We start from the raw sequence: 26053 nt of genomic DNA on the forward strand, positions 1-26053 counted from the left end.
TTAACACAATTTTCTACACGAAATATTTTATGTACATTTATGGAGAAGTTTAATTATTAGCAAACATAAAGCGGATAGTGCAATGTATGTAACAATATTCCATGTAAATTATTAGCAAACACAGAGCGGAGTACTGTAATTGATAAATTTAGATGCTTGAGAGCTAATCTTGCGAGCTACCTTATCAATACCAATTTTCATTAATCAGACTAATTATTAGTTCTTGCTAAAATAACTTTTTTCCCAACATATAAAAAAAAATCCCTAATTATAAACTAAGCTTTTTTGGGTTCGATGAGTAATAATTCAATATTGGCATTGATTGTTTGTTGCCGCATCTTTCATGATTGAGAATTAAATAAAAACAAAAATAGTAAAAAATACCAAAAGCATTCGTCACAAAATTGGGACCATAAAACCAAATCCATGGAATCATTCGAGAAAGCATGCAATTAACATTTCACCAAGAAATTAAAAGGGATTTTCGACATTCAAAGCAATTCAACAAGTAAAAAAGGAAAAGAGAAATGGATTTTGCATTTTGGTCTTCAAACAAACCGGAACTCAATCATCCAACAAATTGTACAGACTTAGAAATCGGTAGAAAGTGGTGCATGCTCATGGTGCATGAACACATTGCTGTACACCGCCCCGGCCAGGCCGCCGCCGATGAGCGGGCCCACCCAATACACCCAGTTCCCGGCGTAGTCACCGCTCGCCACGGCCGGGCCGAAGGATCGGGCCGGGTTCATGGATCCGCCGGAGAACGGGCCGGCCGCCAAAATATTGGCCCCCACAATGAACCCAATTGCAATTGGCGCAATTGTGCCCAATGAGCCCTTCTTGGGATCTGCTGCGGTGGCGTACACGGTGTACACCAATGCAAACGTGATGATTATCTCCATCACGACTCCTTGGACGGCTCCCACGCCGGCGGCCAACCCGTGAGTTGGGATTGCCTGCATCATTTTCAAACTCCACTTGTAACTTGTCTAGTCTCATCTCTTAGCTAATGAATTGGAATTTCACATTAGTTTATAGTAAGATTTGAGGTGATTATAAATCGGAATTAGACTTACCAAACCGCCGGTAACGACGGAGAGCAAGAAAGAGGCGACAATGGCGCCCAAGAGTTGAGCGATCCAATAGAAGATCCCGGTGAGGATGGTGATCTGCCCGCCGACGGCCAATCCGAAGGTGACGGCGGGGTTGACGTGGCCGCCGGAGATGTTGGCGCCGATGGAAACTGCTACGAAGAGAGCGAATCCGTGGGCGATTGCCACCGCCACCAGCCCCGCCGGGTCGAGGGCGGCATCCGACGTCAACTTATCTGTTTAATTAAACGAAAAAAAAGTCAGGAAATCGGAATAGTAATTTTGCATGGGCGTGCATGCATCAGTGTAGAGTTAATTAATACTAACTGTAAGCGATGGCGGAGCCGACGCCGGCGAAGACGAAGAGCATGGTGGAGATGAACTCAGCGATGTACGCCTTGATTGAGGCGAAGCTGAACGAGTCATCGAATCGGCCGAAAGCGATTCCCGGCATTTTTTTTGTCTTGTGAAGAATAAGAAGAACAAAGAGAGAGAGAGAGAGAGTGAAGAATTGTTTTTGAGGTACAAATTAAGGCACTTTCTATGTCACATTTATATACTAAGAATCCCACATATAGTTTGATTTTTTGGGTGCATTTGTGATATATATAATTATTTTTTAATTCAGTTTCATGATGAGTAGTTGTCTGCATCCTACGTGGAAAATTCTATCTACTATATATGTGATCATATTTTTATATTATATTATATATATATATATATATATATATATATATATATAAATATTGTGAAATGATAAAATGATCATAAGTAAACTGTGATGATTTTCTTTTAATGTGGTCGGTCACAGTTATGATAGTGACTATAACTTGGTCAAAAATTATACATATTGTATTTCACTATGTTATGCAATTACTTAGTTTAATCGCATTATCACCGATATATATTGTGAAATTATAAAATAAAAAAAAAGTGAACTGTGATGATTTTCTTTTAATGTGGCCGGTCACAGTTATGATAGTGACTATAATTGGTCAAAAACTATATATATGTGTTTCATATTATGTCATGCAACTTAGTTTAATTGCATTATCACCAAAAATTTAACAGCATTCACGTTGAATTTAATTAGGATACTAAATTAAATACTAATAGTTACAATTTCTAATCAAAAGGAAATAGTCAAAAGATAAATAGTCTCCATCACTTGGTTTAAGGATCACAGATGCATATGTGCATTCTCCACCATATATTTCACATCTCACATCTAGACTTAATTTTTTTTTAAAGAACATCCCAGTATAAAACTATAAGACTTTAAAGTATCCTCAACATATTTATCTAACATATTTATCAGTTAATTGATAACTATTAATCACGCAATTAATTCTCTTTTCTTGAACGTAACAAATTTTGCTCATAAGCGCGTTTTCATTTTTGGGACGTCCCACTCCAATAGACCCAGTCTAAAATTAGAAATAATTAGGGACTTCCTAATTCTTATTTTCAAAAATAAAAAGTTACAAAAAATAATTATACAGTGGACAATACAATAAAATACTTATTTTTCGTAAAATAAAATTATTTCTTAAAATAAAAAATAAAAGTGGATAATTTTTCTTAAAATAAAATCCTTACAAAAAATAATTATTTTTCATAAAATAATTATTTTTACTAAAATGAGATAAGGGAAGCAAAGGTAATTAACAAAAATTAGAAATGTACTTAAAAGGTTAAAATTGTGTGGACCACACTATTTATATATTAAAAAGTGAATTTCTTAATCTCCGTATCGAAAAGAACTGAGTCTTGGACTAGGACGGGGGAGTATGATCGAGAACACTATCAAGTAATACAAGCATATATGAGTATTTCCGGTTGGTGAAAGCGGGTTGGTGAAAGCGGGTTTTGGGAGGGTCGTGGGTTTGGAGGGTGGAGTGGAGGAGGGAGTTAAGGGAGAGGGAGAAAGGGCTTGAGGAGGATCTCCGATTGGTGATTGCTGATTTTGCTCCTTGTGTAGATGAAACAGACAGATGGAACTGGAATGCGACAACAGATGGATGCTTCACAATCAAGTCGGCATATGAATTTGTGGCAAAAACAAGACAGGACCAACAAGTTTTACCTTTGGAGATGGCAAAGGTTTGGAAGGCCCCAACACCAAATAAAGCCAAGGTGACGGCATGGAGATGTCTTAGAAACAGATTGGCAACATGTGATAATTTGAGTAGAAGAAATGTCCAGATCAGCGTGGAGGAGAGATGGTGTAATGCATGTGTCTCTAGTGAGGAAACGACGGAACACATGTTCCTCCATTGCCCGAAAGCAGCGGCGGTGTGGGACCAGATCTTTCAATGGCTCGACATCAAAACGGCAATTCCGAGAGATATCTTTCAACACTTCATTTCTTTCATTGCGGCTGGAAAAAAGAAGAGAGAAAGAAGACTGCTTAAAGCTTTGTGGGTGGGAACAGTGTGGTTGCTCTGGGAAAGCAGGAATGGTAGTCGTTTTCAGGACAAGGCTTGGGATATTGATAGACTTGTCTTACAGATTAAGGGGAGACTTTGGAGCTGGAACGAGGCCTACAAAATCGTGGAGTTAGGAATTCCTTTTACTTCTTGGTGTTCCAAAGATTTTAAACTTGTTTTATTGTTTTGATTGGCATTCCTGATGCCTTGACCCCTTTTCTTTCAATAAAAATTTTACTTTACTGATCAAAAAAAAAAAAAAAAAAAAATATGAGTATTTCATACTCCCTCCGTCCCAAACGAAATGTCCTATTTTTTTCGGCACGAAAATTAAGAAGTGTGTATAAAGTAGATAAAGTGGGTTGGTGAAAATTATTTAAATATTATGTATAGAGAGAGTGTGTATTGCCAAAAAAGGAAACATGACATTTCGTTTGAGACAGCCCAAAAAGAAAAATAGGACATTTGGTTTGGGACGGAGAAAGTATAATTTATAGACTTGGTCACGTGATCTTTTATTGTATGTATCTCAATGACATTATTACTGTAACATGTAATATACAAATTGCAAAGTACTTATAATTTAAAATAGATATATACAGAAACAGATAAGGATATAGGGTGTGGCAAGTATTTCCAAGTACATCCAATCACAAAAGGAATAGAGGCTTAGCTGTCAAGAACGTGATGCGCTGGAAGTGTCTGGAAAATGTTCAACCTCAATTAAACATGTCCATGTGAAAATAAATAAATAAATAAATAAATAGTAATAATATGTCCATGTGAACCATCCCAATTAAGAGGGTGTTTGGCTGACCTTATAAGCTCTTTAAAACAACTTATAACTTGTTTATTTTATAAGTTCATTCAAAGTGTTTAATAAAATAAGTTCCTTAAGAATTTATAAGTTGTAAAAATAAGTTCTAAGAACTTATAAGCTCCCCAAATAATAACTTATTCCACCCCAACTTATTTTTACATTATCTTATAAGCAACACTCAGTTTTCAAAAATAATTCAATTATAATTTTTTATTTTGATCATATATCATTTAATTTTCATCTCTTTTCGATTTTCTCTTTATAACAAAGATTTTTTCTCTAACTTATAAGTTAAATTACCCAAACACTTTGAAAACTTATAATAAGCTCTAAAAATTACATTTTTATAAACTCTTGAAACATCTTATAATCTCTAAGAGCTTATAAGATCTTTAAAATAAGCTTTAGCCAATGGAAAATGAAATTTGGGGCACTGCCACCCCAACTTATTACATTTTTCTTTTTATGGCAAGGGATCCGCAGTCTTTATCCGAGATTCGTATTATTTTTAGAGCGTTATGATTAAATATTTTTATTTTTTAGACTATAATTTTTTTAGTTACGTTTTTAATGAAAATATAAATTAAATGAAAGTTCAAATTATTGAAATAATTAAGAATTGTTAATCCATATAAATAAATAAGAGATTAATTTTAATACTTTTATCTATGAAGACTAATCATGAAAAGTAAACATTATTTTCATGTATAAATAATCTACAAACTACACGGGAGAGATAGATCGCACCAGGAAAATCTGATGCGACAGGATTGCTATAAAAATGTTTTTACTTTAAACTTATTCACTGTTCATAGATGTATTGTTTGTGAGTAATTCGATTTAAAATGTTGAAAAGATAATAATTTATAACCTTTCTCATATAAATGCATACTTAATTATTGCCTCAAAATAAAATATGCATACTTAATTATTCCAAATTTTATTTACGTAAAATGCTATTTTAATTTGCACATTCTTTTATGACCGTGAACTTTTTTACTATAACAATTAAACAACAAATACAAAGGGGTTAATTGCAAATAAAATTTTACTTTTAAAACATTGGAATAATATCTTAATTCTATTATTTGTGGCAAATTCGTTCACCCTAATTTTTGTATGAATTTGGAGTTGAAATTTAGATATGTATCTTACTTTTAAGGGCTTTTGAAGCCGTTATCTAAATAATTGTCATCTGAAATCAAACTAGGCATATTTTTAAGTAAAATTTTCAGTCAAATTCGAAACCTCATTTCAAATATTTTAAAATTTCCTTTTTAAAATTTTTATATTTAATTTTTTAAATTGTACTCCCTCCGTCCCAAACGAAATGTTCTGGAGTATTTCTTTTCGGCACAGAGATTAATAAATGTGTATAAAGTAGATAAAGTGGATTGGTGAAAATTATTTAAATATTAAGTATAGAGAGAAAGTGTATTGCCAAAAAAGGAAGCAAGACATTTCGTTTGGGACGGAGGGAGTAGTATATTTCTATTTATTTTATATAAAGATTATTAAAAATAATACTCCCCCGTCCACGAAAGAACATCCTATATTTTCTTTTTGGGACGTCCACAAAAAAACTTCCTACATATTTTAGACTATACCCCACCACTTATAATTACTCTTACTTTTCACTTTTCACAACTCTCAATATTAATTATAACACCTTTTCACCACTCTTAATACACTTAATTACCTTTTCTCCACTCTCAATGCACTCAACAATATTTTTTCTTAAAACCCGTGTCACTCCCTCCTAGGAAGTTATTTCATGGACGGAGGGAGTATTATATAATTATTATCAAATAATAGCATATTATATATTTTTATTTTTTCCTTTAACTATAATTATTACTGTCAAATGTACGAAGAACTATTCTAATTCCATTTAAATATCCAATTTTGGCGTACCAAATTAATGATAAAGGAAATGAAAATAAAGAAGGGAAATTGGGGAGAGGGGCCACATAGTGCGCCGACCAACTAATCAAACCACACCTCCTTTTACACTTTCTTTTTTATTAGCAAAAGAAAATTATGTGGATAGGATTGGGGTGGACTATGATATTAATATAGGCGTGAATTACGGGATTTAAATTCTTTTAATTACTAATATAATGTACAATTAAGAAGTGAGAATTATATGTGTAAGACGGATGGATAAGGGAATCTTGATTTGATTAAGGCCGTGGGGTGTTTGGTTCAAATAAAGAATGATGTTATTAATTATCTGGAGATAAGGTGTGAGGTTGGAATTGATGATTAATATATATATATATATATATATATATATATATATATATATATTGTTTTTCTATTATTACTAGTACATTCGCCCGTGCGATGCACGGCGAACATAGTTTTGCATCAAAATTAAACGATGCAGCGTGTGTATCGGTTAAGCGATTAGGGGTTAATGTCTAAAGCCGAAGCTCTTGGGTTCGAGACCCTGTGGCGCGACCTTTAAATTTCTTTATTTAATCATGTTAATTTATCAAAAATAAATAAATTAAATGATATATCAAATAAATAAAAAATAAATATTAAATATAGTTAGAATATAAGTAAATGTAAATTATTTTTTCTTAAAAAAAAATAATCTACATCAATTACTCAGTAAAGATCCTTAATTTTATTTTATAATTTTGAAAAGTATCATTTTTAATTTTCCATCTATTTGTTGGAAAACTTTATTTTCTTCCTTAAAATTATAGAATAAACACATCATTCAAATTAAAAGAAACGAAGAAACAATAAAAAAAAAGAGTTTTCACATCACAATATATAGTTTTAAAACATAAGCTAATCATGCATAAAATTAATTTTTTCTAAGTTAGCTCATTACCTATGCCATCTTATTAGAAAAGCTTCAATTGATAAGTAGGAAAATAAATTATATTATTAGAATTTATTAGAATACTAATAAAAGAGTTGAATAATTATTTGATACCAAATCAAAGATCTTGCATTCATATTTAATTTAAGATATATATATATATATATATATATATATATAGAATATTTTTTATAAATAAAATTTGATTTTTAAAAGAATCATTAAAATATGAAAAAAAAAATATGAGAGAGAGAGAGAATAGAAAATAGAAGACTGCGTCTGATGAAAGAGAGGAGAGAGGAGAGAAAAAATATACTATGAGATATGAGATTTGTTGAGTTTTATAAATATCCTTTGATTTATTCTTTAATTACAATTTTGCCACAAACTGTGTTTTCATATAATAAATAGATTATTTTTTTGGACTATTTTTCTATTAAGTTTTTCAATTGGTATATATTTAAGAAATTATCATTTTATATTTATGTTGAAACACTAATTTGCAATTATAGTAGATAAGAACTATAATTAATAGATATAATTAACAATGAATTGTCATAAATCGGAGCTAGAGGAGCTTAGGCGTCCCATTAGCTTTATTCTTAGCACCCTTTGTAATCAAAATTGTTTTTATTTTAGCTTCTTCAAATTATATTTTTGCATCCGTCATAGTCGGCAAAGATGTAGTAAAATTCAAATTATTCTAAACCTTAAGGGTTGGCAAATTTTATGAGTAGAACTTAAATTCCTTTGTATTGTATTAATTCTTTGTTATAAAATTATATTTTATCTTGTATTCTATTCCATGAGTATAATTTAATAATCTTTGATTCCTTTATACCATAGAATTGTGTGGAAGAAGTGGTTGTGAGCAGCCTATTGAAAGCTCTATTGCAGCAAGGGAGAATTTAGTAAGTGGAAGTGAAATTTGATACTTTTATGTGAAGATATGTATATATTATGTTGTTTGTGTAGTTTTCTAGATTTTTTTTTTTTGGTGCTCATGAAAATTCGTAGTTGTTATTTTCGGTGTGCATTAGGTAAATTCATATTCTTATACAATAATTTGCAAATCACAAGGAATGAGTAAATCACAGTTGAAAAATCAAGTGTAGGCTCAGACTTATAGAGATTTTAGTGTGAAATTCGAATATGTGACATTTGATCTCAAAAAACCACTCAATCGACAATCATTAAGCATCTCAAAATGACATTTTGTATGTTTACTCTTTTAGTTTGAATTATTGGTGCGAAATCTTTAAAGGTCCAAATCAATTCAAACTACAGTTACCTAAAAGATTTTATAATGTCCTCTTAACATCATGCGGAAAAGAAACATGTCGAATTTGAATTAAGTGATCTAAACAACTCAAACAACTATTTTATTGACGTGGCTGTTTTTTTTATTTCTTGGAATAACTAGCTAGGAGAAAATTTAAGTATATGTTTTTTTCTTGTGTCCGCCAATAAATATGATAATAATTTGATATGAGCTCACATCGTGTCTTATTCATCAATATTCATGCTTACTCGATAATCTCCATTCTCCAAAGGGTATATTGTTCTTTTCACCATAAAAGTGAATAAATATTATTTCAAAAACAACCGTGGAATATTATTAATTATGACGACACTTCGCTTTCCAATTCCAACCCTCGAGGAGAAAATTAAAAATAGAATTCTACTTTGGATGCGATCAAATGATGGGGGCAAACGAAAAGCATAATTATGAAAATAAAATTATTATTTTCAGAAGAAAATAAAAGAAAATGATTGTTGGACGGCCATAACTATGCACGATGTCAAAACTTCATAAGATGGTCGGTGTAAAAATATAATTGTGACAATGATTTCATGGGGCCCAATTTAAGTCGGATTTATTTTAATCCAAAGTTTGCTCCGTATGTTAACAAAAGAGACAGCTTCTTCACTCAGAAAATATAGGATGATTTATTTATTTCCTATTCAAATAGTAAACTTTTAAATAAAAATGGCTGTTAGTAAATCAGTAAATATTTTCACGGTTGATTCTCTATCAAACTTTCTAATACTACAGTCACTGTAAAAAATTATTATATTCGAGATGTGATAAATTAAGAAATAAAACATTACACTTAATATACTCTAACAATTGATTGGATGAACGTGTACGATTTACTTATACGTAAAAACTAGCAAACTTTTATGAATAATACAAACAGCAAATTATATACCCGTGCAGTTAATGAGAGGAGAATTACGGTAAATTGCAGTACAAACCACGGTAAATTTGCTTCAGGCTACAGATTTTATTCTTAAAAGGTGAATTACGGTAAATTCAAGAACAGAAATTGTAGTACAAACTAGGGTAAATTTGCTTGGTAACTGTAAAATCTCAAAGGTGAATGGATCAATCTACACGCATGTTTTGGGGGAAAGGAATTGTAGCACAGCAATGATAGTAGCCATTCTCATCGAATGCAAACCTTTGAGATAGATGAGCTTCGCGTATAGCATACTCGCCCCAATCCTCGCTACCATAGAGTTTGAAAATGCCTCTCGCATCAAACGGGTCCACCTTTTTACTTCTCGTCTTTCTGGGTGAGAAAAAAAATGAAAAAAATCGAAGTAGTTAAGCATGCTGAAGATTCAACCTAAATCTGCTTGCAGCGTGATTACAAACACGAAAATGTAATAAACGAATATAAATACAGGAGTTGTACCTTTTCCTGTGACGCGCATTCATAAGGGTGGCGTGCAACTGCATCAAAGGAGACGATTGTTGATAAAGCCAATATAAACTCGAATGATAACATACATGCAGAAAGAGCAGTTTTTACAAGAGAGCATAGGTGTTTGCTTTTGGGAGGAGGGGAGAGAGATGCATAATTTGCAATCAAATAGAATGGAGATGCTTCAAAATACATTTACTGAAGTACTGTGAAAGTGTTGAAGTATCAAAGATGAAGATACCTTCAACTGTTCCGCATCTTTTCCAATGACCAAGCCAGCGTCAACGAATGCATCAATGATGACTTCTAAGAAGGTTCAGGAAAAAGCCAAAAACAATAAATCAAGTAATCTAAAGTCTAAACATGATAAAGAGTCACTAAAGTTGTTAATTTGTGGAGTTAAAGTAAGACGAAAACAGAAGATATGGATACGACAAGCACGCAAAAGTCGTCCCTCGCCACCAATTTCTTCTACGGGAGCATAAAGAACAAAAGCCTTGGCCTTAGAGCCTCTCATGAAGTCCTGCAAGATATATGGAACCAATCCTCAAAGGAGAAACGAGACCAAAATAAATACTCTGAGTACTCTCAAGAAGGACATTTATAAATTCACCAACAAACAAATGTGACTGTGATTGGATTCATTTGTGTGTATCCATAATTTGGGCGAAAAAACAATACAATGCAAAGATACAGCCACCATCTATTTGCGACAATGGTCAAGCAAAGCAAACCAATAACTTGTGTGAAAATAATTGACAATCATTAAAGTTTTAACAAAGATAAAATCTTACCAGTCCCTTAAGTCTGATCAAAACTGGCCGGTTCTCTAAAGCATCCATTACTTTTGATGAGACGCTCTAAAAGGCAGAAAAAAGTTACTGTGAACATAAAAAATAGTCAAGTCAAATTGAGTTGGTTATAAAAATTTCACCTGCAAAACCTCTGTAGCTGTTTTAACCCGCTCCTTATTCCATAGCTTCAGCATGAGAACAGTTAGGTGAAAGGTTGTTGGTTTAATAAATATGGACTTCTCAATTCCCAAATCTGCATGTAAGAGGTGATCTGATCAATGTGGAGGAAGAAACACAGGACGAAATATTTGATGCATGCTGAGTAAGCTTGTATAGTTTTGATAATTTCCACCTCAAAAGGCAAAAACATAAAGAATAAAACCAAGCTCCAACGCGAGGAATTAATAACTCAATCAACAGATAAAATCACTATACCTATCATTTTAGAAGAACTGGTTGCCTTTGACTCTTTAGGAGGGTAACTGACAAGAGGAATGCTCGTTACATTTACCCTGACATGTCTATCAGTACCAACAGCTTTGACTTCAGCAACTACAGGTGTTTCTGTTGGACATTGGTTATTGTTTACATTTTCTTCGATATTAGCATCAGCTTTTTCCACTTTCAATTCAACAGAGACCTTGGGAGCTGTAGAATGATTTTCTTCCTCTTCCTCATCTACAGTATCTCCACCTGTATCATTGTCCTTATTTTTATCTTTATCATCAGCCGTCATTCTAAGTATTGTATTTTGAAAATTGACAAGTTTGTCAAGTAGTCCAGGATGAATAGCCAAAGGAAGCGATACGAAGTGAGAATAGTCAAGTTCTCGACTATTAACAGCCTGTTCGAGAAAAAACACATGTTAGCTACTTAGCTAAATGTCAATGCAGAAGTTAACTCCAAACCAAGACACGAATATAGTGTTTGGCGTTTATCTCAAAACCTCATCAATTACACAAATAAAAACACCCATATTTTTAGAAATAACGCACTACCAGAGTACACTGGTTAACTAGCAGGTGATTTAAGCTTGATAAAAAGTTGAGCTAATCAACCTTATCAATAATAGTTTGGATCTTCTCAGATGCTTGAGTAATACTTTCAGCTGAGTTGCCTTCAAGGACTGAAATGATACACTCGTCAGGCATCACATGAAGGGATAAGACATGATTACTTATTCCATACACCATTCATACTAATTGATCACTAAAATGACAGGGTAGAGCAAGAATTAAGTCGTAAAGAAGAAAATCATTTAAAAAAGATTGAGTCATTAAGGTATGAAAAGCTAGGATTCTAGAGGTGGAAAACAAGACAACAATCAGAATTGGAAGAGCAGATTTTAACTGTAGATAGCAATCATAATATCATGATTCACTCTTGTATGAGGATATGATGATTAGAAAGGAATACGAATATGAAGTTGAACTTAACAGCACTACAGAAAGCTCACAATATTCTTTGGCAGAGATTCTTCTGATGAAGAACTTTAAGGCAGACATAAGCACAACATCAAAAAAAAAAAAAAAAAAAAAGAACTCACCGATCAAATCATCTTTTTTAGACGATGGAAATATAATTTTAACTCCAGTCTCCACCTCAATTTTCTCCTGAGTACTTCCCCTGTCCAGATTGCAAAATAAAGATTATTACAAGTTATTATCAAAACAAGTCTCAAGTGCAGTGCCATACCCTTTCCCTTTGATGAACCGCATTAAGGATGCTCCTATCTGCAGAAATACATAAGATTAGCTAAAACAGAATACCCAGTTAGAAGATCTAATGATACTCCAAGGGGGCGTTTACTTTGAGTGATAAAACAATCCAAACTAATCTACCATTTACTTTGATGGAATGATTAGTTTTGGACTACCTTGACCATCTTATCCTTCAAATACTCAAATCATATGTTTTATCAATCTATCCTATCGCTCAAAGTAAATTCCCCCAAGTCAAATATTCACAGGATTAAGAAAAATAAACTCATGAAAGACCTCATATAATAGATAGATCACAAGATAAACATAAATGAAAGTCCTTGCCTCCACAGATAATGAATGTTTCTTAGGAGGAGCAAAGTTTTCATGTAGTGATTCATCAATCTTGCCACCTTCTGTTACGAGGCCTGTATCTAGACCAACTGGCTCATCCAAGACTCCAATATTACTATTTCCACATTCAGCAATTGAGACAGTCGAAGAAGTACCGTGACACACTTCTTCCTGTCGATTTTGTACCATCACACTTTCACCATCACCTGAAAGCATATGAACTTTTTCATATCCTTCACCAAAATCAACACACAGAGAACCAAGTGACCGTTCCAAAAACAGTTCCCTTCAACCGGTTGCTTACTCAAAATGATAAGACTACTCATACGGATTTCATATCGTCATTCAACAAGTATACACTTAGACTGTTATCCAAATTCTATAAGGGGGCGTTTACTTTTGAGGATTAGCCTAGATAGATAAAAATAGTATAGGCTAATACATTGTTTACTAAGATGGATTCGAACTTTGGGATATGTCAATGCCCTTGATAATTTATATCATTTGAGCTATTTTTGTTTGATTCATATACCATTAAAATGCGGGATAGGTGATATCCTAGTAATGAGGATAAAAATACTCAATCATGTATCTTATCAATCATGAACAATAAACGCCCCTAACAATAAGCTGATACGGCCAATATCATCGTTTTTCACTCAGCACTCTTCACCAAAATCATTCCGATACAGTTACAATTATATTCTGTAATTGTGAAAAACTACTTTAATTTAATGAAAATAATTGAAATTGAAATAAAGAAAAATGCATAGCCACAAAAAGATTACCCTCAGAGCAATCGGGCTGAGAAGACACTGCTCTCCATGTTTGCCTGACATTTTTTTGCTTTTTCCGATCATTCACATTTCCCCTTCCATTTCTAGCATCCATATTCAACTCACAGCTAAAACCATGCCAAAACTTGGGTTTCTGTCACAAATCGTCTCAAATTAAATTAGAACTCAAATGGAGAAAACCTACAAATCTTAAGATAATACAAGTAATTTAAATAATATGCCCAAGTCAAATTTTTATTTTTTAATAATATGCCGCAATTTCCGAACCTGGAAGTCCAGCAAGGGCTTCGATTTTGCATAAGTGTTTGTAGTTTCACGAACGTGAAAGTTCAATCTGCGATAGCATATGAAAATAAAAATATGCGCGCGATCGTAATATACACGCACACGCAAATATTGTAACCTAAACAGTAAAATGGGTAAGCCAAGAATAATTACAGTACCTGAGCAGAGACCTCCATGCTATCATTTCCCGACAACCGGCGGCGGCGGTAGCGACGACGGTGGTAAATTAGTTTGTTTTATTTTTGCGTTTCAAAATAATTATTCCAAGGACATAATTGGGCTTCAATAAGCCCATTTATTCATCTAATTTATGTTGGGCCTACTAAGAGGCCCAGTTTTAATCCATATAAAGTTATGTGTCGAATTTTCTAATTTTCAGTCAATTGGGTCTTTAAATTTTTTATTTTGGATTCTGTCCCCAATTTCTTTTTTAATATTGCTATTAGATTTTTGAATAGTACTCAATAATCAACCCAGTTATAAAGTTTAAGAATCCAATTAAAACAGACAGAAGTTCAAACACCCAATTACAAGGAATGTGAAGCTCCACACACACTTACAATTATATGAATGAGTTCTGGTGTAGTCCATCTTTATTCTATTAACTATAAATGAATTTGGACTATATAGTGTATATATAGATCTTGACTAAATGGACTTTGAGGATTGATTTTTACTTAAAGTAAGCTTCTACCTCTTCTAAAGTTTGTTGCATATGTTTTTGGACCACATTTTTTGGGACATATTTATCCTCCTTGAGCCCCATCCCCCTTACTAGCCTGTGCTACTCAAAGTTAGGCTATTTGTACCATTGAAAACTAGATCATGCCATACTTGTTGGTACCAAACCACCAAAACCCTTTAAAGGTACAACTATCTAAGAACTTAATAATTGTACCAAAAATAAATACCTTTTCAAATGGGGGCAATTAAAGATATATTCTCTCAATCTCTTTCAACTATGAATCTACACTTATGGTAATTGGGAATCTTATCTTCATGAATCTACACTTATGGTAATTGGGAGTCTTATCTTCATTTTAGAAGGGGAGAACAATGAAGCTTTGTGGTGCATTCTCTTTGGTTGTAAAGACAATGAGAATTAAACAAAATTTCATCCTTTAAATTTTTCTTTTCTTTTTTTTCATTGCCTACAAAATAGAATTTGACCCTTACTCATTTCTCCTTTTGACTACAAATGAGAGATAATATTATCACACCAAAAATGGAAGATTAATGTAATCTCTCATTTGTAGTGAAAATGAGGAATGAGTAAGAGTCAAAATTCTATTTTGTAGGAAATGAAGGAAAAGAAATGAATGATTTAAATGGTGAAATTTTGTTTATCCCTCATTTTTTCATGATAAATTTACAACCAAAGATAACGCACCCTTAGAGCATCAACATCGGCGGGTGCGAAGCCGGGATCGATCCTGATCTATCGCACCCGCAACCGATGCCGCACCCAGGTGCAATGGAGGTGGAGCGATGGAACACTCCTGCTGCGAAGGTGGAGCGAAGGGGATGGGTGTGCTACACGCACCCCATTTCCGTAATTAAAAAAAAATTAAAATCTATTGAGTCCGGGCGGGTGCAATACCATTGCTGGACTGGGTGCACGGTTGTTGATGCTCTTAAATCTTAATATCTTGGTATTTAAGGAGATGTTTACTTTGAAAGCTTAGTGTTGATAGATAAAAATAGTAAGGTGGATCTCTTATTTACTTTGATGAGTTGAAACTTTGGGATATTCCAAGACTCTTGATTATTTTTATCATTTAAACTAATTTTGTTTGATTCATATCTCATTAGACCATCTCCAATGATACACCAAATCCTATTTTGGTGTACCAAAACTTCTCCAATGGTACACTAATGGGTTTGGGGCCACCATTTGAATAGTATTACACCAAATTTGGTGTGACACTATTCACTACACCAAAACACTTTATAGAATTTTAAGAATTGCAAACTAACCCCTCTTCTTGCTAGATATTGAGAATCCGTCGAATTGCGAGTGTTGCAGGCAGTATTGAAGAAGACGAAGACGCTCTGTGTTTTCTCGAAACGAAGAAGACGACTTTCTTTAAATTCTGTAGTTTCATGCATTTAATTATAATTTAGGGTTATGTATCTGAATTTATTGGGCTCCTACAATGGGCTCTCAATAATTTACTTGTTTTGTTAATAACGTAGCTTTTTGTTTTGAGGAATGAAAGTTAATTTATTATGTTTTGTTAATTTTGTAGCTTTAAGTGATTAACAATAATAGAGTTTGGTTGTGTATCTAAATTTTCGTAGTTAATTTATTTATTGTGTTAATTTCGTAGCTTTAAATGTTAATTTCGTAGTTAATTTATTTATTGTGTATCTAAATTATTTTAATATGTTAATTTTATTTTAAAGTTTAGCTTTTTTTTGCTTATTTAATAATAATAATAATAATAATAATAATAATAATAATAATAATAATAATAATAGTAATAATAATAATAATAATAAAATTAATTTTTGTATAGTAGTTATTTTAATATGAAATTATTAATCAAAAAAATTGGGGCAAATGTATAATTTAAAAGAAATACATAGGTATGAATGTATGATTGAAGAAGTATAAAAAGCAAGTGGAAAGAGAATATTAAAAGAATATTCTTTTGAGTTTGAGTTTGAGTTTGGTGTAAATGATTGGAGAAGAATTACTGTTGGATGTGACATATACTGTAAAATGAGTTTGAGTTTGGTGTAAATGATTGGAGATGGCCTTAAAAGAATGAGATTGAAGAAATCCTACTATTAAAAATAAAAATATTCAATCATGCATCTTATCAATCGTGTAAAGTACCATTTGACTAAGAAGATGAAATTTTAGATATTTAGGTTTAGAGGTGGAGCATTGTCTCTGTCAGCTATGAGGTGGAGGATCGGGCCCATTTCGGGCCCCCACGCGAGCCATTGATTCCATCTGGTCTATTTCATATGGTTATTTTATATCTATGTATACATTCGAGATTCGGCCCGTTTCTCCATATAATCGAATTGAATGACTTATTTAAGACGTTGTCTACAGATTTCCCAATTGCAAGTTTTAAGTTTTGTTTGAAATTTGATTAACAATTAAATCACATTGGATTTTCAATTTGTTATAATTTTTAATGTTTGTTTTTTCAAAATTTACGTTATTATATTTTAGTATAATTTTAAGATAATTATTTAGGGTTCACTTTTTTAATTAGAGTTTATAATTATTTAATTAAAATTTATTAATATAATATTTTTTATACGGAGTAATAAATAATTATAAAATAACGAAATTAAAAATGGATACGATGGATCATATATGGAACAAATAATTTAATCCGCAATTAAATAAGGAGTAAATAAGAGCACCTCCAACCCAAATTCTTGGTGTCGGAACGAGTTGGCGTGAAGAGGAGGGCGGAACAAAGCTTGGTGTTGAGGCACAAAGGAGAAATGGACTTTTGCGTGAGAAACACGGGCACATAAAAAAAAATCTGGAAGATAACCGTTGGCAGAAAATGGAGGAGAGAAGGGTGGTGAAGAAGAGAACCGTTTGCAGAAAATTTAGTGTATTTAATTTCAAATTTCAAAAATTGTGTGTGTAAAATCAGAATTCATCCAAATTTTATGTATCTTACGGCAATTTTCCCTATCAAAGAGTACCTAAAGCAACATAGGAAAAAACAAAAAGCACAAAACAATCTCAGTTAATCATCATCTTATGTCCGAACTACAACTGGTCACGCTAATCGTATATACACTCTAAATACGAAGAAGAAAAAAAACAAGTATACCCTAATTTGAAATAGAATTAAGTGAAGATAAATAGTGAATAAAACGTTGTCATCCAATCATTGATCGGAGTTAAGTGAGTTGAAAATAATCAGGAGCATTTGACGGCGAAGAATCATGAATCGGAGTGGCAGTATTCCTGACCCGCCACAGCTTGAGCACGCCGTCAAGGCTCCCCGTGCACACGGTGCATCCGTCCTCCCCCGCCTCATCGGAGAGACGGTCGGGGAAGGCGGCGACGCATCTAACGGGCCCACGGTGGCCCTGCAGCACGGCGACGCACGAGTGGAAGCCGTCGGCAGCCTCCCTAACCCAGACCCGGCAGGAGGAGTCGGCGGAGCCGGTGATGAGGTAGGCGCCGACGCTGGCCAAGCACATGACGGCGTGCGTGTGGCCCGGCAGTGCCCCGCCGTACTGCAGCTGGCCCGAGAACCAGCCCTTGAGCCAGTAGTGCACGTAGCCGTCGGTGCAGCCGCCGTAGAGCACACCCCCGTCGGGGGTGAGGGCCAGGGCCTTGACGGGGGAGTGCTTCGTCGGCAGCGTGACCGTGAGCGAGTGGGGGCGGGCCCCGCTGCAGAAGTTGCGGCGCCACACCCTCACGGTGGCGTCGTCGGAGGCCGTGTAGAGCACGCCGTCGTCGGCAAGGGCGATGGCGTTGATGGGCTCCAGGTGGGCCTGGATCGTCTCGATGCATTTGAAGTCGGAGATTCTCCACACTTTTACAGTTTTGTCGAGAGACGCCGAGTACAGAATGTCGTCGGAGGTGTTGATTGCCAGCGATGAAATTGGGCCTAGATGCCTCGACTGCACATAACAAAATTTCCTACTAATTAATCACTGCACCTCAAAAAATGGAGGTATATTATCAATAATTCAATATCACTATTAATAATTGAGGACTAAAATAACGCTAATTGGTTTATGTTGGCATGCATTGAATTAAAAATGCATGCCTTCAATTAAAGAATTAATTCATCGTTTGTGCAAGTTGTAAAAATTGAATTTGACAAGGATCGGAGGATAAGGATACAGAAACCATTAATACTGATCAGTGTCTGTGAGTCCAACAAACTCTTTAATTACAGCCCTTTTTCTTTTTAATAAATGCCAAGCACGCATGAAAATCACAGGGTTTAATTAGGACAACATTTGATTCATTAATTAAACTCCCCTAATTAAACTTGTCACCAAATGCAGAAATTTATTTCAAAGCAACGTGTTTATATTTTATTTTATTCATTAATACACACAATTTGAATTTTGAAATGATGAAGATCAAGAGACAAGTAGAATCTTTATTTTCTTTTGTATGGTTCTTTTATTCCAAAACCGTCTATACATATCTTATTTGTAAATGCATAAGTCATGTCTTCAAATACTTCTTTTAATTCAAGGCCATCAATACATAAGAACCGATCACCTACCCACCGTGGGCAAGCATAACGTGCCCACCATTGATGTGACAATTTTAATTAGGAAAGATAACTAATAAATCTTACTCTAATTAAAATTATCTTACTATAATTACAATTGTCACATCATGGTGGGCACGTTATGCATGCCCACGGTGGATAGGTGATCGGTTCTGATCAACACATATTAGGTATGTATGTAATGGTGTCATTTGTCGCCATAGAAAATAAAAGGTTAAACACTTTTACAAAGAGATTAATTATAAGAAAAAAAATACAATAATGCTATTTGGACAAAATATAGTTAAATACTTTATAAAATAAATTTATTTAAAAATTTTGGTTCAAAATAAAATAGGATTTAACTAGTTTTATTGTTTTCTTTATATTGTAATTTTTTAATAACATTTTTAATTATTATTATTTTTAAAGTACACAAACTACAAATAAAATAACAAAAAAAAATGTTAAAAAATTACGAAAAAACTACAATATGGAGAAAACAATAAAACTAACTAAATCCTTTTAAACTTGAATCAAAATTTATAAATAAATTAATTTTTTAAAAAAATTTAACCTTATTTTTGTCGGGACAAATTTTGTCCAAGCAGCAGTACTCAAAAAAATATTCCAAATGCATGCGACCAGCTTTAAATATTTTTGTCACATTCATTTAGTAACGAGTAACTACTTTACCAGAAATAATTGAAAACCAATTTAATAAGGAAAATAATTAATTACCGTCTTATCATGGCCGGCAATATATCCCCGGAGAAAACTCCCGGGCATGGGGACGGTGGCTATCCGCACGTGCTTGACGACCCCCTCCCACGTGCGGCGCCAAACCCTAATTTTGCAATCGGCGTAGGCGGCGTAAACCCTATCGTTAGAGACCTGCAGCGCCACCACCATGCAGGCCTTGGTCTTGAGGTGGCCGCACTCGGTGAACTCCGGCATCTTCCAGACGCGCACGGCGTTGGCCTGCGAGCCGGTGTAGACGAGGCCGCTGGCGGCGGCGATGCAGAGGATCTGGCCGTCCTTTTTGAGGACGGAGGAGACGCAGCGGTAGGAGGCGGCGTCGGCGTCGAGCTTTGAGGCGGCGACGGAGAGGCGCGGGGTGGATGGCTGGGAGTGGTGGAGGGGGAGGGAGAGGGAGGCGGCGGTGGTGGCGCTCAGGCGGGGAGGGAGGTTGGCGGCGGCGGGGTCGGATCGCGGCGGCTCTTTGGAGGAGGCGCTTCGCGGGAATTTGAGGGTGCGGGCTCTCATGTCGAAGGATGGATTGGGCGGGCCATCCTCTAGGGATGAAGCCGTCTCCATTTATACGGAATGTGGTGTTTGTATGTATGTATCGGCTGCTAGCTCCATAGAGAGAGAGAGAGGGTTATGGGTTTAGGGAGAAGTTAATAAGGGGCCGGAATAAGGTGGTTGAATAATTGTTTGGAGATTGCTGGAGGCATTTACACTTTTCGAGACTAATAGGTAAGCTCCATTGTACACAATTTAAGGCATTAAAATCAAACACAAACAGCAAAAAAATTAATAATACCGACATTGTCTTGCTGTTTGTGGGATTTAATATTCTAAATTCAAAGTTTCGATTATTCAACTCCGAAAATAACTACTATACTTTTTTCATATTGGTATCTAGAATGCTAAAACTCTTAACTTAGTTGTTACGGGGAAAGGCTATTATGAGTCATGACTAGCCATAGTATAGTAAAAAAATTATAAAATTCATATATTTTGTTTTTATGTTTAAAATAAAAATAATATTTAATAAATTTTATTTTTTATACATTGTAGTTTTTTTTATTTAAAAAAAATAAATATAAAAATTTTAAAAATTGACAAAAATAAAATAAAATAAAAAATACAAAGTGTACTAAATAATATAACTAGCTAGCAGCATTGTATATTTTTATCTTAAACAAAATATTTAAATATATTGAGTTTAAAGTTATTACGACCACCCATATTATAGCCAAATAGCATCATTGTTGTTATAAAGTCATTGGTAAAACAATAACAAAAAACAAAAACAAAAAAACTCATTGACAAGAAAATGCATGGATATCACTCAAAAACTAAAGAACTAAACAAAAAGGAAAGAAAAACAAATCACGGGGACTTTTTTTTTGGGCAAATAGCGCTAAAATCCACCAACTTTGGACGAATACTTATTTTTCTCATGACTTTTAAATGTTAGTGTAAAATATATAAAATTTTGATTGAGTCTGATTTTTCCCACGATGAAATCTTCCGACCATATTTTTGATGACTTGTAAGTGACGTCGTTTGATAAAATAGATAAAACAACGTCGTTTTAGTCACTGATTTAATTAATAGCCCTAATTTTCTCCTACTTTTTAGATTTGTTTCTTATTTTACTCTCATTCGCGCATAAACACTGAGAAGTCACTATCTCACTCTTTTCTTGTGGAGCCGTTGGAATTGCTGTAGAAAATCCTTGTTTATTGAAGGTGAATCTTGCTTGTTGTATAGGATACAGTGCAATTTATGAAAAAAATCATACTCAATTGAAAATTTATGTATTTTACATTAACATTTGAAAGTCATGGAAAAAAAATAAGAATTCGCCCAAAGTTGGTGAATTTTGGCGCTATTTGCCCCCTTTTTTATGGGAATCACTGCAAGAAAATGATTTAATGCCCGGGTATTTACGATAGGAAAGTATTCCATCGTTAATTTTTTTAATTTATAAATTAATAAGTTGAAGAAATTAATTTAAAGATCGCATTATGGTGAACTCGAACTCATGACCTTTAATTTTGGACATTAATCATCTATCAATAGGCCAACACACATGCACATTCCATCGTTAAATTTTCAACCGTAACAATAACGTCTCGACGTAATATTTATTTAAATTTTACGAACAGCCACAAACGTGTCATTAAAGATAATTTTATTTATTTAATAAAAATCATCAATAAGGAGTCTCGTGAATAAAAAATTTGTTCTTATTTATTTTTAATACTTAACGAATTTAAGTTTCCATGGTCGAAGCCTCGTAATAAAAGAATATCTAAAGGCCTTGTTTAATTTCTCCTTTTTTAAAACTAAAACCCTATAATTTCCTTGATATAAATTATTCTACTCAGTAGTGGAGTATTATTTACTTGCTATTATCATAGAATAATTAATGCATATTCATTACGAAGTCACTGTTGATTCCGAAAAAGTGGTCGCGATTATTTTTTTTCATATTTACTTATATCTTATTCACGTACACCCTCCTTTAATAAATTAAATTAAATTATGACAACTACCATAATTTGATATACAATATACGACCAATCACTACAAGAATTTAGCACATAGACAACAGATATTTAGTGTTGTCTATATGGGAAATGTCTGTTGTAGAGGCCGGTGTTGTCTATTCTAGGGTGCTCATAGACAACAAATATTATACGTTGTCTATTTAAAGATAGACAACAAACCGAAGGTATTAGACAATATATATTATACGTTGTCTATTTAAAGATAGACAACAAATGGAAGCTAATAGACAACAAAGGTTAGTTGTTGTCTATAGTAATATAGACAACATACCTAGTGATTATAAACAACATTTAATATGTGTTGTCTATTCTATGACAAAATTAAAAAAAAAATCCAATATATTTACATCCCTGTTTATATAATACCAATATATATGACAAAATTAAAATACTTAAATGAATAATCAAACAATACTCATAAACCACTAATAAATATCAAACAATACTTATAAACTCATAATCAAATATTTACATCCATAGTTGTATCCAATCTAATTACGCCTTTATTTATCTACTAAAAAAATTCTAATAAAATCTCCAACTAATTACACCTTCATTCGCCACCAATCATCCAACAAATCAACCATCCAACTCGCTTGAACCTACATGAGCAAAATAAAATACGACAACTTTAAGATATAAAAAGATATAATATGACTATAAAGCTAACATATAATCTTCAATAAACATTGAATATAAGTAATTTCATACCTTTATCACTTTCCACACTAGACTTTGCCTTTCGCTTTTCACGCTCTGAGAAGCAGTTATGGTCGAATCGTAGAGTACTGAGAGTCTCACTCAGACAGCTGCTAAAAATAAATTACGTATATAAGTAATACAGATAATTAAACATCACAAGCAACTTAGAATTTTCCTTTTCTTATGGGGGGTCTTTGGGTTGTACCCAACTCCATTTAAACATACAAAGGTACAACTCCCCTTTTTAGTCACCAAATGACTAATACTGAAAACCATACCCTAGCTGTGAAAGCGAACGATTAATATTCCCTGCTTCCTTCAAGCGTTCTCCAGCTGCACCTGTTTGCTTTTGTCTCTCAGATCTAGCAAGATCAAATAAATTGATTCTGCTCATTTTCAATCGGGTTAAACCATCAGCTGCACTATGTAATAGATATAAGATAAGTTCAAGTTTAACAGAAGATCTCAAGCAACAGGTGATCGATCAATCAAAAGAAACAAAGAGAAAACAAATCATAAATTTTTAGTGTCATGCAGAACCACGAAAAATTCATCATTTCTTCATCAACTCTCAAAAATTCAACTCTACCATGTCATGTGATCAATTAAATTAGCAGAGCTTTTAGAATGATTTACAAATTCAGACACGAAGCATACCTGAGCTATGTTATTGCACAGTAGAAGAATTCATCGGCACACACTGTTCAAAGTACGAACAAATACTTTCAGCAACTCCACATCAATCAAGGGCTGGAATGTAAACAAAAACTTACATAGATATGCGATGATGATGAAACTTACTAAAATATAAATTCAAAATTCAGTCACCAAAGCCTCAATTACACAAAACAAAAGAAATTCAAAATTCAATTCCCTAATTTGAATTTTACAGCATCCACACAACCACAATTACACAAAACAAAATAAATTCAAAATTTGGAGCCCTAATTCGAAATTAGCTATTAGAGCCCTAATTTGAGGCAAAGAATTAACCTTAGGGCGAGGAGCTGGTGGCTGAGGAGGCTAGTCGTCTCCGGTGGCCGTGGCTTCTAATGCCGACAGCGATGGTGGTGGACGGCGAGTTGACGAGCGAAGACGCGGGTGCGGCTGTTTAAGACGAGCAACCGTTCGCCGAAGGGAAGAGACGCCGGGCTGGTGAAGGAGGCAACGGAAGCGGGCAGTAGCGGGCAGTGGTGAGCGGCAGTCGAGACTCGAGCGTGGCAGGCTGCAGCGGCACCGGACGGAAGGGAGGGGGAGCAGTTGATTAAGGAATAGTTTTTGAAATAGCAGTTATCTAGAGTTTAATTATTTTGTTAGTTAAAGGTTATTTATTTATTTTTCAATTGAAATACACAAGTATTTCGTCTCAAAAAAGAAAAGAAATACACAAGTATTTTAAAATTATGTTGTGCTATGTGTTAAACAGAGACAATAGTTTAAGAATATCCCTTGTCTATTATATTAATACACAACATAATTTAAGATATGTTGTCTAAAGGCAGTTATAAACAACAGAATTTAAATTATGTTGTCTATGACCATCTTTTTTAATGGTTATAGACAACAGAATTAGTCATCTTCGTTGTCTATGTAATATTTGACAATACAGTTATTAAAATACGTTGTCTATTTTGTGTTGTCTATGTGCTCAATTCTTGTAGTGAATCTATTCTATGCGTATTAGCTAAATAGTGGTCAAAATTGATTTTCACATTAAATAATGCATTATTTAGGTAAAATAACTATAAAAAATAATTAAATAATGCATTTATATATATACAATAATGCACTCTTGAGATATTTATTTCATATATTACAAATTACAGTAATACATATTCATAGAGTTTATATACTTTATGTTGTTTTGTCATTTAGACTGTACCTGCAATGTTTGGTACGTACATGAGTACATGTTTGCAGTGATATAAATAAGAACCAATCTCCTTATTCATGTGGAATTACTCATCATATATAGTTCTACATAGTATATTGACCCAAAAATTTGTTCAACAATATATGTACGGGCTCTATATTATTGAAGGATAATTATCAGATTATTTGATCAACATTATCCTGGACGAGTTCTTATTAAGTTAGGATTTCTACGTGCTATATTTATATAAAGGGAAGAGAAGAACGAAGATGTGCTGCTCGTTTAATGTTCTCTTGAGTTTTAGAATATTTCGTAATTAAGTCTAACCAGGTCGGTCATATGTTGAGTTTTTGTTTTATCTTGTGAAATCACTTTTTCGTGTGCTTGAGCGATTGTGTTCATGTGTTCGTGATTCATTGTTCTTCACTAAGTAATTGGTGAAATCTTTTGTGAGGGATTAGGTGTTCACGCCTATGAAGTTAGTTGCTATCTAACTTTCAATATTCCATCGTTGGTGAGATATATTTTGGAAAGTTATAGATGCTAAGTAAGATCGGGTCTTATTGTAAGTCCTTATGTAACTTAACTTCAGATAGTGAAACATTTTCCCTGAGTGATGCCTCCTAGACGTAGGTGTTTTAACACCGAACTAGGTAACCATCCTTGGTGTTCTGTTCATTATAGCTTTCGTTACATTCTGTGTTACAGTATCGTCTTATGTACTTACTTTGTCTGTTGCAAGAATATATGTGTGTGTTTAGACAGGTGACAATTTCAATTGGCATCAGAGCAAATTACCTGCTTTATAGGTATTGATCTTGTATTTTTGCCGCCTGCCATGCGCTATTGTTCGGGTGTTCGATGGCTACCCAAAGAGAAGGTGGATATGTTGTTAGACCACCATTACTTGATGTCACTACCTTTGCATACTCAAAGATGAGTATGATTTTGTTTATCAGATCTGTTGATGAGAACGCATGCATGGACTGCTATTGAAGTTGGATGGTCTATTCTTAAAGATGCTGACAACAATGATAACACAAGTGGATTAGTGTTGAGCTTGTTGCTTCAAATGCCATTCGGAAAACACTTAATTTTATTAAAACTGTTGTCACTATGAATGCCTTT

The 26053-nt window shown here is 33.8% G+C and overlaps 3 protein-coding genes and 1 long non-coding RNA gene across 5 annotated transcripts; all 4 read right to left on the reverse strand.

The window, feature by feature from the left end:
* Positions 1–404: 404 nt before the first annotated feature.
* On the reverse strand, positions 405–1742 carry LOC130992459 (aquaporin TIP2-1). Its single transcript, XM_057917096.1, has 3 exons — positions 1422–1742; positions 1080–1330; positions 405–959 (listed from the first exon to the last, which is right to left on the reverse strand). Exons 1-3 carry the CDS (start codon positions 1546–1548, stop codon positions 591–593), a joined length of 747 nt encoding a protein of 248 aa, XP_057773079.1. The 5' UTR covers positions 1549–1742; the 3' UTR covers positions 405–590.
* A 7676-nt stretch (positions 1743–9418) lies between these two features.
* Positions 9419–14125, reverse strand: LOC130992461 (uncharacterized). 2 transcript variants are annotated; one of them, XM_057917098.1, is made up of 14 exons: positions 13982–14125; positions 13806–13872; positions 13530–13671; positions 12733–12947; positions 12383–12420; positions 12234–12313; positions 11746–11813; positions 11123–11531; positions 10828–10958; positions 10688–10753; positions 10326–10416; positions 10135–10199; positions 9885–9922; positions 9419–9758 (listed from the first exon to the last, which is right to left on the reverse strand). In XM_057917098.1, the coding sequence occupies exons 1-14, from the start codon at positions 14005–14007 to the stop codon at positions 9572–9574; spliced, it is 1623 nt and encodes a 540-aa protein (XP_057773081.1). In that variant the 5' UTR covers positions 14008–14125; the 3' UTR covers positions 9419–9571. The 2 variants fall into 2 exon arrangements, with proteins under 2 accessions (XP_057773081.1, XP_057773082.1); XM_057917099.1 differs by having other exon boundaries at positions 10828–10940; positions 13982–14124.
* A 3402-nt stretch (positions 14126–17527) lies between these two features.
* LOC130992463 (protein JINGUBANG-like) lies at positions 17528–20530 on the reverse strand. Its single transcript, XM_057917100.1, has 2 exons — positions 19787–20530; positions 17528–18437 (listed from the first exon to the last, which is right to left on the reverse strand). Exons 1-2 carry the CDS (start codon positions 20360–20362, stop codon positions 17706–17708), a joined length of 1308 nt encoding a protein of 435 aa, XP_057773083.1. The 5' UTR covers positions 20363–20530; the 3' UTR covers positions 17528–17705.
* Positions 20531–23335: 2805 nt separating this feature from the next.
* On the reverse strand, positions 23336–24334 carry LOC130992464 (uncharacterized). The gene is made up of 3 exons (XR_009091293.1): positions 24046–24334; positions 23710–23752; positions 23336–23469 (listed from the first exon to the last, which is right to left on the reverse strand). It is a non-coding gene; the product is annotated as an uncharacterized LOC130992464 (long non-coding RNA).
* Between the last annotated feature and the right edge of the window lie 1719 nt (positions 24335–26053).

The sequence above is a fragment of the Salvia miltiorrhiza genome, chromosome 7 (assembly GCF_028751815.1).
Source record: "Salvia miltiorrhiza cultivar Shanhuang (shh) chromosome 7, IMPLAD_Smil_shh, whole genome shotgun sequence".
Taxonomy (NCBI): Eukaryota; Viridiplantae; Streptophyta; class Magnoliopsida; order Lamiales; family Lamiaceae; genus Salvia; species Salvia miltiorrhiza.

Coding starts and splice junctions, on each gene's coding strand:
- LOC130992459 (XM_057917096.1), bottom strand. CDS start 1,548: ATGCCGGGAATCGCTTTCGGCCGATTCGATGACTCGTTCAGCTTCGCC. Junction 1,331..1,421: donor CGGCTCCGCCATCGCTTACA/GTTAGTATTAAT, acceptor TTAATTAAACAG/ATAAGTTGACGTCGGATGCC. Junction 960..1,079: donor CCGTCGTTACCGGCGGTTTG/GTAAGTCTAATT, acceptor AAAATGATGCAG/GCAATCCCAACTCACGGGTT.
- LOC130992461 (XM_057917098.1), bottom strand. CDS start 14,007: ATGATAGCATGGAGGTCTCTGCTCAG. Junction 12,421..12,732: donor AACATTCATTATCTGTGGAG/GCAAGGACTTTC, acceptor GTATTTCTGCAG/ATAGGAGCATCCTTAATGCG. Junction 10,200..10,325: donor ACGACTTTTGCGTGCTTGTC/GTATCCATATCT, acceptor GAACCTTCTTAG/AAGTCATCATTGATGCATTC.
- LOC130992463 (XM_057917100.1), bottom strand. CDS start 20,362: ATGGAGACGGCTTCATCCCTAGAGGATGGCCCGCCCAATCCATCCTTC. Junction 18,438..19,786: donor TTGCCGGCCATGATAAGACG/GTAATTAATTAT, acceptor TGTTATGTGCAG/TCGAGGCATCTAGGCCCAAT.